Here is a 12,393-nt window from a genome sequence, read left to right as displayed (position 1 = left end):
GCAGTACCTCAGCTTCAACTTTAGATGAAGGTCAAGGTAAAATTTAATTCATAACTTAACTAACATTAGACAGATCTTGCAAAAGAAAACCTCAATACATTGAACCAAAAACACAGTGATGATAAGCCCCCAAAATCTAGACTTATTTTTAGCACAAACTTACATGCTACGCTCCTGAAAGTGAGCAGTATGGTACCCAGTAACTGCAGTGGAAATTCTAACCACAAGCTAAACATCTGCATGCTGTTTGATCCTATAGCTTCAGTTCTTACAGCTGTAAAAAGCAACATCAACGTAAGAAACAATTTCTATTCAAAATCTTACTGCACGTTCTGGGACTTATGTTGCAGTATACATGCATACATTTACTAAGGAAATTATGATCAAAGGAAGCTAGTAAACATGAATGCAAAGGTTAAAATGGTTATGTTTTACTGCAGTACTCTTCATCTTCTGATTCTACTCTTTTCCTCAGTCCCAGTAAATTGGAATTCTCCTTCCATTGTTGACATCAGAAAGTCAACAAGTACATTCAATAATCAATGGCTAAGCTCGTAATTTCACCCATTAAAAAAAAAAAAGCTTTGAATTTAATACTCCTACCTTTTACTATCTAAAAATAACTTCTTAATTACACAGAATATTAGAAAGGCCTTTTCAAGCATTGATAAATGTTAGGAATCCAAACCTCTTTACATGCTCATATCTAAACAGGCTATCCTTCATTTTGACAGGCAATGCCGTGCTTAGGCACATTACTTAACAGTCTGACCCGTGTCAATCTTTGTAGCCATACACACAGTGTGTTTCACTTGTTAAGAATCTCTTCAATATATATTATTCTTCTTTTTCACATGCAAGTACATATAATCATTCACTTGACTCCAGCAATTTTATTGTATATATCACTTCTACCTACCTGCCTCTGGAGTTCTGCCAAGTGGTAAGGTAATGCACCTTCAGCCAGTGGTGCTATTCTCTCAATATCTGCCAAAGTCAAGCGCCTTTACAAAGGCAAGAAAAAGTAAATTACTGATAGATAAAGCATTAAACATACTCAATACAGTATTCCTGGCCACATCCCAAGTTAAAAAAAAACCCACCTGTCATACTTGAATGCACATATAAGAAGTCTGCTACACTGCATTAAAGAACCCCCCAGAGTTAGAAGGGCACTCTGCTATGGTATCTCACAAGTGGAGATAAAAGGAATTTGCATTATTCAGAAGCAAATTCTGCATTAGTAACAAGAGACATAATCACAAATTAAACTATTTCTAAGTATTCCTACCTAAGCTTTCACATGCATTGAAGGCCCATGCAAAACATCATCAATGCCTAAAAATAGTACCAGTACACTGTGGCCTTTTGCAACTACTGTAATGTATTTTGCTATTTGGTGTGTATGTCTATGGCAACAATTTTGCTTGATCTATACAAATGACTTCCAAAACCCACACCTACACCAAAGTCACTACAAAGTTGACTAAATTACGGTAATGAAATATAACGGAACACACAACTCCTAAAAAATAAGGTTAAAATAAGTAGTTTTCTCACAGGAAATAGCAAAATAATTCTTTTTAAATGATAACATTAACTATTATATTACCCAGTAACACTGTATAAATCTGCAAGTTGGTAGAGAATATCTATTTCCAGTGGTGTCACTTGTCCAAATCGGATCGCAGCATGGGTAAATTCCTCTGGTTTTAAAAGAGAAAGAGAATAACCCATTTGTGTTACTTGTCAAATTTCCTCACAAATAACTTCAATATAATAAATATTATTATTATTAATAATAAATCATTTAAAAATCTATCACTTTTCACCAGGAAACAAAATCCATAATGGAAAAAAGATATCTTTAGGACAACATCTCTCTTAAAACAGGCCTGTTATCAACAGAGAGTAAGCCTTGTTTCTACAACTTTGATTTATAGTAGAAATTCAAAGTCAAAAATCCTCATAGTAGCAAGCTTAATAAAGCCACACCAACAATTTGTGGGTTTTGTTTCCAAAGTTCTGCAAAACAGAACAGAACAATGGTGCATTATTCACAGCCTTAAAGGTAACTGACTCATCTACCGCCATCATGTCCAAATTTCTTCCTCTGACAACTTTGAATGACCCCAAGCTTAGGCATTCATACAGCCAAATTACATGAGATGACATAACTGGAAGCTACAGCAGTCAAGTCTGAGCAGTGAAAACACAGCAGCTTTTTGTTTTTCACCACACCAAGGCAACCAGAGCGTACGTATGCAAAAAACATTGCTAGGTAACTTGTTAGAATTTAGAGATCAAGGATTGGCACTTTATGCATTCCTTTAGGGATGAAAGCTATGCAGAGCTTATGAACATTAGCCAAACAAAAAAGAAGGAAAAAAACCCACCAAAACCCAAAAAAAATAGCATGCTTTTTACCACACATAGGCTTAGCTGGTCCCATCCACACAGGTAATAAAACCAGTGATAAAATCTTTTATAAAATGACTACAAAAGCAGTCCACTTATGCCAGCAGCAAGACTGAAATCTGGCAACCTTTTTATGTGCACAGGGATTAACTATGTCCTAACAGGCAAAAACTATACATAAAGTCACTTAGGCAAGTAAGCACTAGGAAGTTAAAAATGATTACCCTTTTTCTCCTGAAAGAGATTTATTAATGGATAAAGTAACAACATGGACATTACTAATGATGGATTTTCAAACTGAATCCATTCTGTGACATTGCCTAACTACTTTCTTTCTCTAAGCAACCATGCATCCCTTTCATGGACTGGTAAAATCCCCTTGACAGTTACCCATTCAAACTAGTAAGGCAAACACATCTCCTGCTAGAATCCCAATTCTTCTCCTTGATGAGGTAGCTGAAAATCATTACTAACCTGTAAAGATGAAAATCACCCTTCAAATACTTTTGCAGTGGCCCTAACTCTGCATTCCATTGCAGCTTCTGACTTCCCTTAATTCACTTGTGACCCCAGATTACAAAACACACAAAAATTAATAGAACGGAGAGAATATACTTTACCTTTTGTGACTTCAACATCTTTTCTTGTACCTGCTATATTACTGTATATCTTCCTAACAAGATCCATGTTATTCAAAAGGGCATTAAATGCATTGAAAAAGGAGAAGCTGACCTGATGTGAAACAGCTCCACCAGCTACCTTTAAAATTAAATGAAAGCAGGTAAGCACCGTAAGTCCTTTTGCAACATCTTACTGCAAATTACAGAAACATCCATTTGGGCAGATCACACACACACACAAAAAAGATGTATTTATATTCTTGTAATTTTAATTTATTTTTAATAGAAATATGAGAGTTATTAGAAAGGATACTTTTTTTTTAGTTAAAATTGAACATCAGGAAATTATCAGCAAATAATCACATAAGTATATTATTATTCAATTTATCCAATACACTACACCACTGTGTATTTTTCTGATATTTTCTAACAGAGAAATACAAGTAAATGCTACTTTAGAGAAAGGCACTAAGTGAATTCTTGCAGAACATAGAGAAGTGACCACTTACTTCAAAGTCTAAAGCCAGTTAATACCATAAATTTTAGGGGAAATGGCACACCTTGTTAAACAAGGCAAGATTTATAGGTAAAACAGTAACACAAAAGCTATTGCTGTGTATTTTACCTTAACTTTCATTCTTACATACTTTCAATTTGTCATTTCTGTGTCATTACTTTACCTATGGATCTTGCTAGACTATCACAGCTGTAACTATCCTACCTCTAGTATTGACATATTGATTTTCCAAATTTTGATCTGTCAAAAGAATGTAAGAGTATATAAAAGGACAAAAGTTAGTAGTCTTCATCTTCTGACATCTGTCACATACTCAAATGTAAAAATTAGATGCTTTTGTCCTAAATGAAAGGCTTTTTCTGTGCCAAGTACAGTTTGCCCTGCTTCAGTGTAAAGCATATTTGGACTAACTCAACCTGTTCCCAACCACACTCTAGGCGTATAAAGCGTACTGCCAAACTTTTTCACTGCTGCAGCCAAGGAGTGCTGCCATGTTTCACCCTGCCACCTCTGTTATGAAGGTGATAATCTCTAGCACCAAGAAGTAAAAGACAAAGTGAGAGAAGCAGTATCATTGTAAGACATTACTGTTCTTTACACTTACTGAAACTAAATTTTCTTCCACAAATGGAGTTAGCATGTGTGAGCGAAGGGTAACCATGATGTCATTGAAGTCCAGCCCAGTTATCATACCACTTTTATTTTTGTCCTTCAATGAAAAGGCTTGTCTTGCATGTTCTGACTGTAGCTCCTAGAATGCATATCCAGAGTCAGCAGATTAGAAGCAAATTCTACAACTTACTATTCACAAAACTCCAATTTCATATTCTTACAGCATACCTCAATATGTCTGTGTAGGCAGTCCACAGCAGTTTAAAACTAAAAGGCCAGCTCAACCAAAACAAGAAGCCTGCACATTGATTCTATCCACAGATTCATGCCTCTGCCAAAGAAGAGCCTCAATTCAATTGTAAGAAAATAGCACTTTCAATAAATGATTTGGGAAATAAACTTCACATACCCATCTCCTGCTACATAGTCTTTTATTAAATACTTAACTGGCAGAGAAACTTGAAAGACTCAGAGTGAGCTGATTTCCTACACACTCAAGATGAAATATGACTGAGCTATTATAAACTAACTCATTGAAAAGTACTTGAAAATAAACAGGACAGTGAAAATTATATAATACAGATTTAGACTGCCCCCAGCAACTACCTTCCATAATGTCAGAAATGGTCACTCATTTCAGGCAATTTAAAACTGCTATACAATCTGTAAAAACCTTTATATAAACCATACTGCAGTAACCTAACCTTAAGATCATAGCGATGGTTGTAAATTCTACTTCCATAAGAAGTTGTTTCCTTGTATTCAAGCAAACAATAAAGCACATTCAGCTATCAATTCAGACTTCTAGAAGTAGCAAAAATAATAACTGTGTTCTGCCAGACAATAAGAGGAGGGCAAACTATCCAGCTTGTATCACCTTTACGGTGATTTCTCAAGGCTGATAACTTTAAGATCAAGGTTTTCTAGATCACAGTGAACAAATCTGCTCTGATCCAAGTCCCAAACCCCGCAAGACTGTCTCAGATCAAATAAGGAAAACAACCTGACATAAAGAGGGACAACATCCCACCTGTGTATATATTGAAATTACCACAGTCCACACTACCCTTCCCTGCCAAGGGTTTTTATTATATGGTGACAGGAATGTTACTCTATCTTGCATGACACTATCTGGGAACAACAGACTGCAATAGCTACTTATCATTTTGCCCTGGGTTCCTAACATATAGATTCTTCACGCTAGCAATCATATTTTTTTCCTGCACTGGTGTCCCAAATCCATGCCTGGGATCACAAACTATGCAATCCCAAATGTGTGACACAATTTATTCCTTTAAAGTAATTTAAAATTGTTATACTGTAGCATTGGCAGAATCAGAGTGGTAGCAGTTAGAAGGCATTTCTGAAGATCAACTAGTCCCAGCCCTCTGTGCATAGAGGCATGACCAGGCAGGTCTTCAAAGTTTCCAGAGGAGACTCTACAGGTTCTCTGTGCAACCTGTTCCAGCGTTCCACCACCCTCACTGCAAATGTTCTTCCTTATGCTTAGACAAAACTTCCTATGTTCTAGTCCGTGCCCACTGCTCCCTGTCTTATCACTGAGCATCACTGCAAAGAGTACGGCCCCATCCTCTTGACACTTGTCCTTTAGATATCTAAAAGTATTTACATGATCCGCAGTCATCTTTTCTCCAGTTCCAAGTCTCAGCCTCTCCTTGTAACAGAGATACTCCAATCTCATAATCACCTTTGTAGCCCCTTGTTCAATTCTTTCCAGCAGTTCCCTGTCTCTCCTAAAAGGGAGAGCCCAGAACTGGACACAACATTCCCTATGTGACCTAGCACAGAGTAGAGGGGAAAGAGAACTTCCCTTGACATGCTGATCATGCTTCTTAATGCACCCCGGGACCACTGGCCTTCTTGGCCACAAGAGCACACTGCTGCTCAGTGAAAGACTATGCCAAATTCCAGTATCTCGATTTACAATGCAGACTTCAGATCCCATCTAGACAGAAATGATTTTTTCCAGAATCTGCTTTGTATCCGTTGTTGTCCTGGACCATAATTACAGGTTATATCAAAGCACATCTGTCACTCCCTACTTTTAAAACAATATGTCCAAAGCTATTTTGTACTAAAAGACAGTTCTGAAAATGACTACCCTACTTCAGGTCTACTAGACAGAAAACTCTGGTGTTCACTGATAATAATTTATGAAATTCAGTAAAACTACACAGAATCATAGAATCAGTCAGGGTTGGAAGGGAACACAAGGATCATCTAGTTCCAACCCCCCTGCCATGGGCAGGGACACCCTACCCTAGAGCAGGCTGCACACAGCCTCATCCAGCCTGGCCTTAGACACCTGCACAGATGGGGCCTCAACCACCTCCCTGGGCAACCCATTCCAGCCTCTCACCACTCTCATGCTCAACAGCTTCCTCTTCATGTCCAGTCTGAATCTCCCCACCTCCAGCTTTGCTCCATTCCTCCTAGTCCTGTCACTACCTAATAGCCTAAAAAGTCCCTTCCCAGCTTTTTTGCAGGTCCCCTTCAGATACTGGAAGGCCACAAGAAGGTCACCTCAAAGCCTCATCTTCTCCAGACTGAACAGCCCCAACTCTTTCAGTCTGTCCTCATAGGAGAGGTGCTGCAGCCCTCTGAGCATCCTTGTGGCCCTTCTCCCTACATACAATACTTGTTAATCATGATACAAGCTTCTCCTACTTTCCTCTTCCTCCACCCTTTGTAACCAAAACCTTCCTTCCTTCTAATATAAAGTTCAATTTGTGAAATGTTTATTAGCAAAACCTAGTTCTAGGAGTGAGATTCTTCAAAGCTTGGTATCTAGAGAATGCTTCAACAACATGTCAGGAAAGCAGATTTGCCTCTTGCAAAATTGACTTCATTTAAGAACAGGCTCCCAATAAATATGTGGTAACATGCATGCCAGTAAGATAAAAAGAAGCTAAGTATTAAGATAATGTTCATAAAAGGAAATGTTATAGAAACTAAGATCTTTATATGGGAGGTTATATGGTTAAGAGAATCTTTCTCTGTTAGAGGTTAGTTTTGCCATTAAATTCCTATGTCAGAAAAAAAGTAGACTCTCAATTCAGTTTAACAAAAATGAGTAAAATGGTTAACTTCATAAACAGTATATTTAGTCCAGTTCTTTTACAGGACAGCATTCAAGTGAAGCACAATGGAGAAGTAACAGTTTACCATAACTGTTAGGATTAGAATGAGGTAATGACTACCACTACCAGAACAAACTCAAAATTTATAATGTTATTAATGTATTATTGGAAGTGAAAATTACTTTCAGTCCTGCTTTGGAAGAATGTTAATAACTGACCTGAAGAAACTGAGTGAACTCTGAATAGTTAAGGTGCTTCTTCCTGTTATGTCCAAAATGCATTCGAATGAACTCACAGTCCCAGTTGAAAGGGATTTGAAGATGAATAACAGTTTGCTCAAATATTTCTTTGACATTTGCTTTGGGAGAGGGAAAAACAACAAGTGAGCTTGGGGGTACAGTAAATCTGCAAACATTCCAGGAAGGATACAGACAAATGATGTTTAAAGCAGTTGTTTCAAGAAGTGGTTTAGTTTGTTAAGAATAATTACTAACCAAAGCTTTACAGACCTGTGTAAGAACACATTTTTTGACATGATACTTTTTGCATTACTGCATAAAACCTTGGAGTGTTTTATTAATTTTAATTAAGAAGCAATTTCCCTCATATCTAACAAATAAGAGCCATTTTGCATCCTGATTTAAAAAACCAATAGTGGTTCTCTGTCTCTGCTAGGAGTCAAATTAAGCCCTTTATCAAGAGCATGTATATACCTGCATTGCAATCTCATGCAATATTTGTCATACTAAGTATGGTTTGATTGAAACTTGATTATTATAATCACACTGTATGAATATGTCTATTGAAGATAGGTATAAGAAATGCCATCTAAAACATATCATTAACTCATCAGAAAGTACCTTATTAAAAGCTCTTGATAAGGCCTTAGCACAAAAATCAAATCTTATAAAACATAATTGGTAGTCTCAGTTATTAAAATGTTTTAAGATAAGTGAAGATAGAGATGTCCTCTTTTAAATGAAGGGGGGAAAAAAGTCATTTCAGAACTTGGAATTTTGTAGTAGACTGTATGGCAGAAATCTCAATGCCAAATGAACTATCAGGATTCAGTAAAATACCTGATCTGAAAAGCAAAGCATGGTTTATTCACATACAGCACTGCCATGCTGCAAAACAAGCCTGCTTTTTGTGCAGATTATCCAGCCACATGAACTGTATAACTGGATATTTATTCATACCACATGAACACCTTTCAAAATCTACCTCAAAAGTACCTGAATTGGTTTTATCAACTAACTTAAGAGCCTCCTAACAACCAAAACAAAATGTGACATGTAGCTTAAATGTAAAACAAAGTGCCTGAATTGGTTTTATCAACTAACCTAAGAGCCTCCTAACAACCAAAATAAAATGTGACACGTAGCTTAAATGTAAAACAAAGGACAAAATAGTTGAAAACATACCTCCTCTTTTATACATTTAAATGGTTCTACTATAATACAAACTGCAAAGAAGTTAAATATAAATAGGTAACTCCATCACAAGCTCTTTATTTGGAGTAAACATATTGCTTTCTCTGTGTTTAAAGACTATTTGATTCGTTCATCCTTTCAGTTCTACATTCTACTAGTTCTAGATCACATCTAGGCAAATCCCTATATGGTTTATTTTTTTCAGTGAGGAAAGGAAAGGGATTATGCAGGACACATGTCTCTGAATGGAGACACAAAAAGCAGGATTCTTTGGCTTTATTATCTGATTCACAGTCAGTTTGGTATTACATATTTAAAGGGCAGATTATGACTACTAAGTTATTTAACTGTAATTTAGTCCTTACCTAAAGATCAAACAGACTATAGCAAAAAACCTGCAATTTAAACCAGTTTCCAATGTAGGTAGGCTAACAGAGTTGTTCAGTTAAGCAAGAAACTTTAAAAACTACCCCACCTACCCTACCACATGTACTTATTCTATGCAAGGTGGGAGTTAAAAAGATCAGAGCTAAAGCATCCAATACATAGTGCTAAACAATTGTATTTTGCCATACTTCCTTTCAAAGATTTGTCTGTTGTAGATTTATTCCTCATTGCTAGAGACCACAAAACCAGAAGCAGCAAATACCAATTCCTCACGTAACACTGATTCACTGCAGCTTCTGACCAGGCTACCTAAAGTCTTCAAGTACTAAAAACATATCAGTGCAGCTTGCTACTGGCGCTTGCAAAACAGCACTAAACTGTGAACAGAAGCCATGCCTGCTTAATTGTACTGATGGGCTTGTCTACCAACACACAGAGTGTTAAGTAATGACTACTCACTCATCTGTAAAACTGACTTCTCATGAAAATCTAGGCAAGAATATGCCCAAGTAGCCAGAAAAAATTAAGTTGTATTTTCAACTCTTTCCAACCATTTCTTCTTTTAACCTTAGAGAAACAGTCACATAGACTGACATAGAGACTTTACCCAATTAAGGACTTATGCCCCATGCCTTTCCACAAATTCTCATTCAAGCATTTAAGTGTATATTAACAACCAAGAACTTGCTTCCTATGCTACTGACTTCTCCTTCTTAAAAATGACTGCAACTCGTCATCAACACATATCACATCACTTCAGCACAGAATAATTAAAATAGTAAATTACTATGTTTATACTCAGTAGTTGAATGTATTGGCACTTGAAAAATGCTAACCAGCTTTTAAAAATAGTATCCAGAGTAGCCTGTTGCTTCTCTCAAAATTGAGCTGTCTTATCATTTTTTCTTGTCCAGGTAGACAAGCCTTTTATTGAATGCTTAATTAACTCCATGTTGACTTTATTTATGAAGCATTTAGAGTTCAGAAGTAAAATCATGTCCCTATTGTGAATAACTGACACAGTTAAAAAAACACTGAAACTCTAAATACAATTTTCCAATACCATTTGAGGTTTTCAAATGTATCTAGATAAGCACTAAAATGTAGTACTTCTACCCAAGAACAGCAATGCTTTCTTCACAACACATCAAGAATACCTTTTAATCCAACTTTCCTGACTATTCTCTTAAAGGAAATAGCCATCACTACAACTAACAACTCACATGGTATGAAGCCAATGGTCAGATATCAGAAATACTGTGACCATCACCTATACTTCTACCACTTCAAAGATTATGAAAGGTCTTTTTGTTGTTTTTTTTTTTCCACAACAGAAGCAAAACACTGACAACAACAACAACAGAAAAGGTAACATCAAAGTACAGAAGCTGGGAGCATTTGCTTGTTGGTATGGGTTTTTTTTTAATCTTAGTCAAAAACCAGTAATGCTTCTAAATTAAGATAAACTACAAGTACTTCAAATTTCCAACTGAGCTGTTCTGCAGGGGGCAAAGAGAAAATTCTTTTTAAACCCTGTCATTTTAGGATGACATTTTACAGAATGCATTCATTGTCCCTGTCGATACATGCTGTTCATTTACTAATGTCTTTTTCTACTCCTTGCTCACCTTTTTGCAGAGAATTTCTTTCCTACTGAGCTGATACCTTTCTTTCCAGGCTTATAGCAATGTATTTTCTTCTCAGATAGGCATACAAGTCAGCAGCCTGGTGACATACTCAACTTACCATCAGCCTCAGCAACAATAAACCTACTACTCTAGTGCACTAGTACATTACCTCCAAGGCAAGACACACTCTTGCAAGACTGCTTCAGGATTTTCCCACCCAATCAATTTAAACAAATTATAGATGCCTGGAGCAGCTATCTACAGGCAGCATACACACAACTGTCTCAACATCCATCAAACATCATTACCTAACAGGTGGAGGTAACAAAAAACTGTATGAGAAAAATTATGTAAGATAAATGAAGTTTACAGGTAATACTGAATTTCACAGGAGAAGGAATAATACTTTAAACACTATAACTTCTTGTGGATGGCCCATGGTGGGTGTGAGCTCACTACCTCAAACAAGCCTTCAGGTAGTGCCTCTAATTTTTTTTCACTTATCAGCTCCCCAAGAAGCAGTGGAAACCTCAGTTCCAGTGCCATCGACATGTAACAGTTTGTCGTTCCCTCTCACCAGTGATGGAACATCTATCATCCTTGTCAGAGACAGAAAACATAAATCTGATTGCTTTAAGTACCAATACAAGTATGCTAGAGGTTTGTTGCTTAATAGAGTGGAGGTTTTTTAATCTACTTAGTCATCTACAGTCCCACTTGTATGTATTTCAGCCTTTAAGTACATCAGCATATTCTATGTTGCTATTTTCACTTTCTGATAACAGCAAATTTTACACATTTTTACTTTCAAGAACAAAATATCATAGTTAGAGGCAAAAATACCTTTTTTTTGCATCATCTGATGCAACAGAAATACATTAAGAGTGATCAAAACATAAATAATACAATTCTTACTCTGACAACAGAGCAAACTGGCAAGTGGCAGGAGAAGTGAGAAAGCTAAACTAGAAATAATTCCATTACACTTCTACTCTTATTTTAAAAGGATTAGTGATTCTGTTTAATGACAGACATAATGACAAATTGTCACTAAAGGTAATTTTCACAGTATCACAGTATCAACAAGGTTGGAAAAGACCTCACAGATCATCAAGTCCAACCCTTTAACACAATTCTCAAGGCTAGACCATGGCACCAAGCTCATGTGAAGCTCTCCTGTTCCCTCTTGCTGAAGTATGGTTTTGAACTTAATACTCTATTATTATTGTAAAAAATAAGGGGCTGTAATCCTGCACTGCTCACAAGTGTGTAAAACTGATTTAAACCTGTCATAGAACAGGAAAGAAATTAAACATGAGCAAAACAATACAAAAATCTCTGAGGATAGAACAAAAATCATAAAATACACTGATGTGTTCTAGACTATCTGCATGTGTTAGGTGAAACACATCCTGAAACTAAGCAACTAACACACAACTACCAGGAAGCAGACACCAGCCCTAGCTCTACAACACTTGATAAAACTTGGTGTTTTACTTAAAGTCTCTGATCTGTAGTCGTGTGATTATTCTTTCCTGTTTACATTTCAAATGGTTTCCAGCCTTTATGGTTGCAAATAATATTTCGTATAGCAGAAGTCTCAAGATTAAATCTAAATCCTGGCATTTTCAGTCCAATATGGAGTACCCAGAGTGATCCATGTTTCCTGAAAAACAA

At 36.5% G+C, this 12,393-nt stretch overlaps 1 protein-coding gene across 4 annotated transcripts in view; it reads right to left on the bottom strand.

Moving 5' to 3' along the window:
• Positions 1-12,393, bottom strand: part of SLC25A12 (solute carrier family 25 member 12) — a 58,660-nt gene that overhangs the window by 24,110 nt on the left and 22,157 nt on the right. For all 4 annotated transcript variants that reach the window (XM_064162852.1, XM_064162861.1, XM_064162870.1 and 1 more), the window contains 5 exons: positions 7,487-7,626; positions 4,160-4,306; positions 3,039-3,177; positions 1,613-1,706; positions 920-1,004 (listed from right to left, as the gene is read on the bottom strand). In XM_064162852.1, coding sequence (XP_064018922.1) covers positions 920-1,004; positions 1,613-1,706; positions 3,039-3,177; positions 4,160-4,306; positions 7,487-7,626 — 605 coding nt within the window. The remainder of the gene's footprint in view (positions 1-919; positions 1,005-1,612; positions 1,707-3,038; positions 3,178-4,159; positions 4,307-7,486; positions 7,627-12,393) is intronic.

The sequence above is a fragment of the Pogoniulus pusillus genome, chromosome 2 (assembly GCF_015220805.1).
Source record: "Pogoniulus pusillus isolate bPogPus1 chromosome 2, bPogPus1.pri, whole genome shotgun sequence".
Classification (NCBI taxonomy): domain Eukaryota; kingdom Metazoa; phylum Chordata; class Aves; order Piciformes; family Lybiidae; genus Pogoniulus; species Pogoniulus pusillus.
Note: the sequence above shows the minus strand (reverse complement) of the source record. Positions and strands in the feature narration are given on the sequence as shown.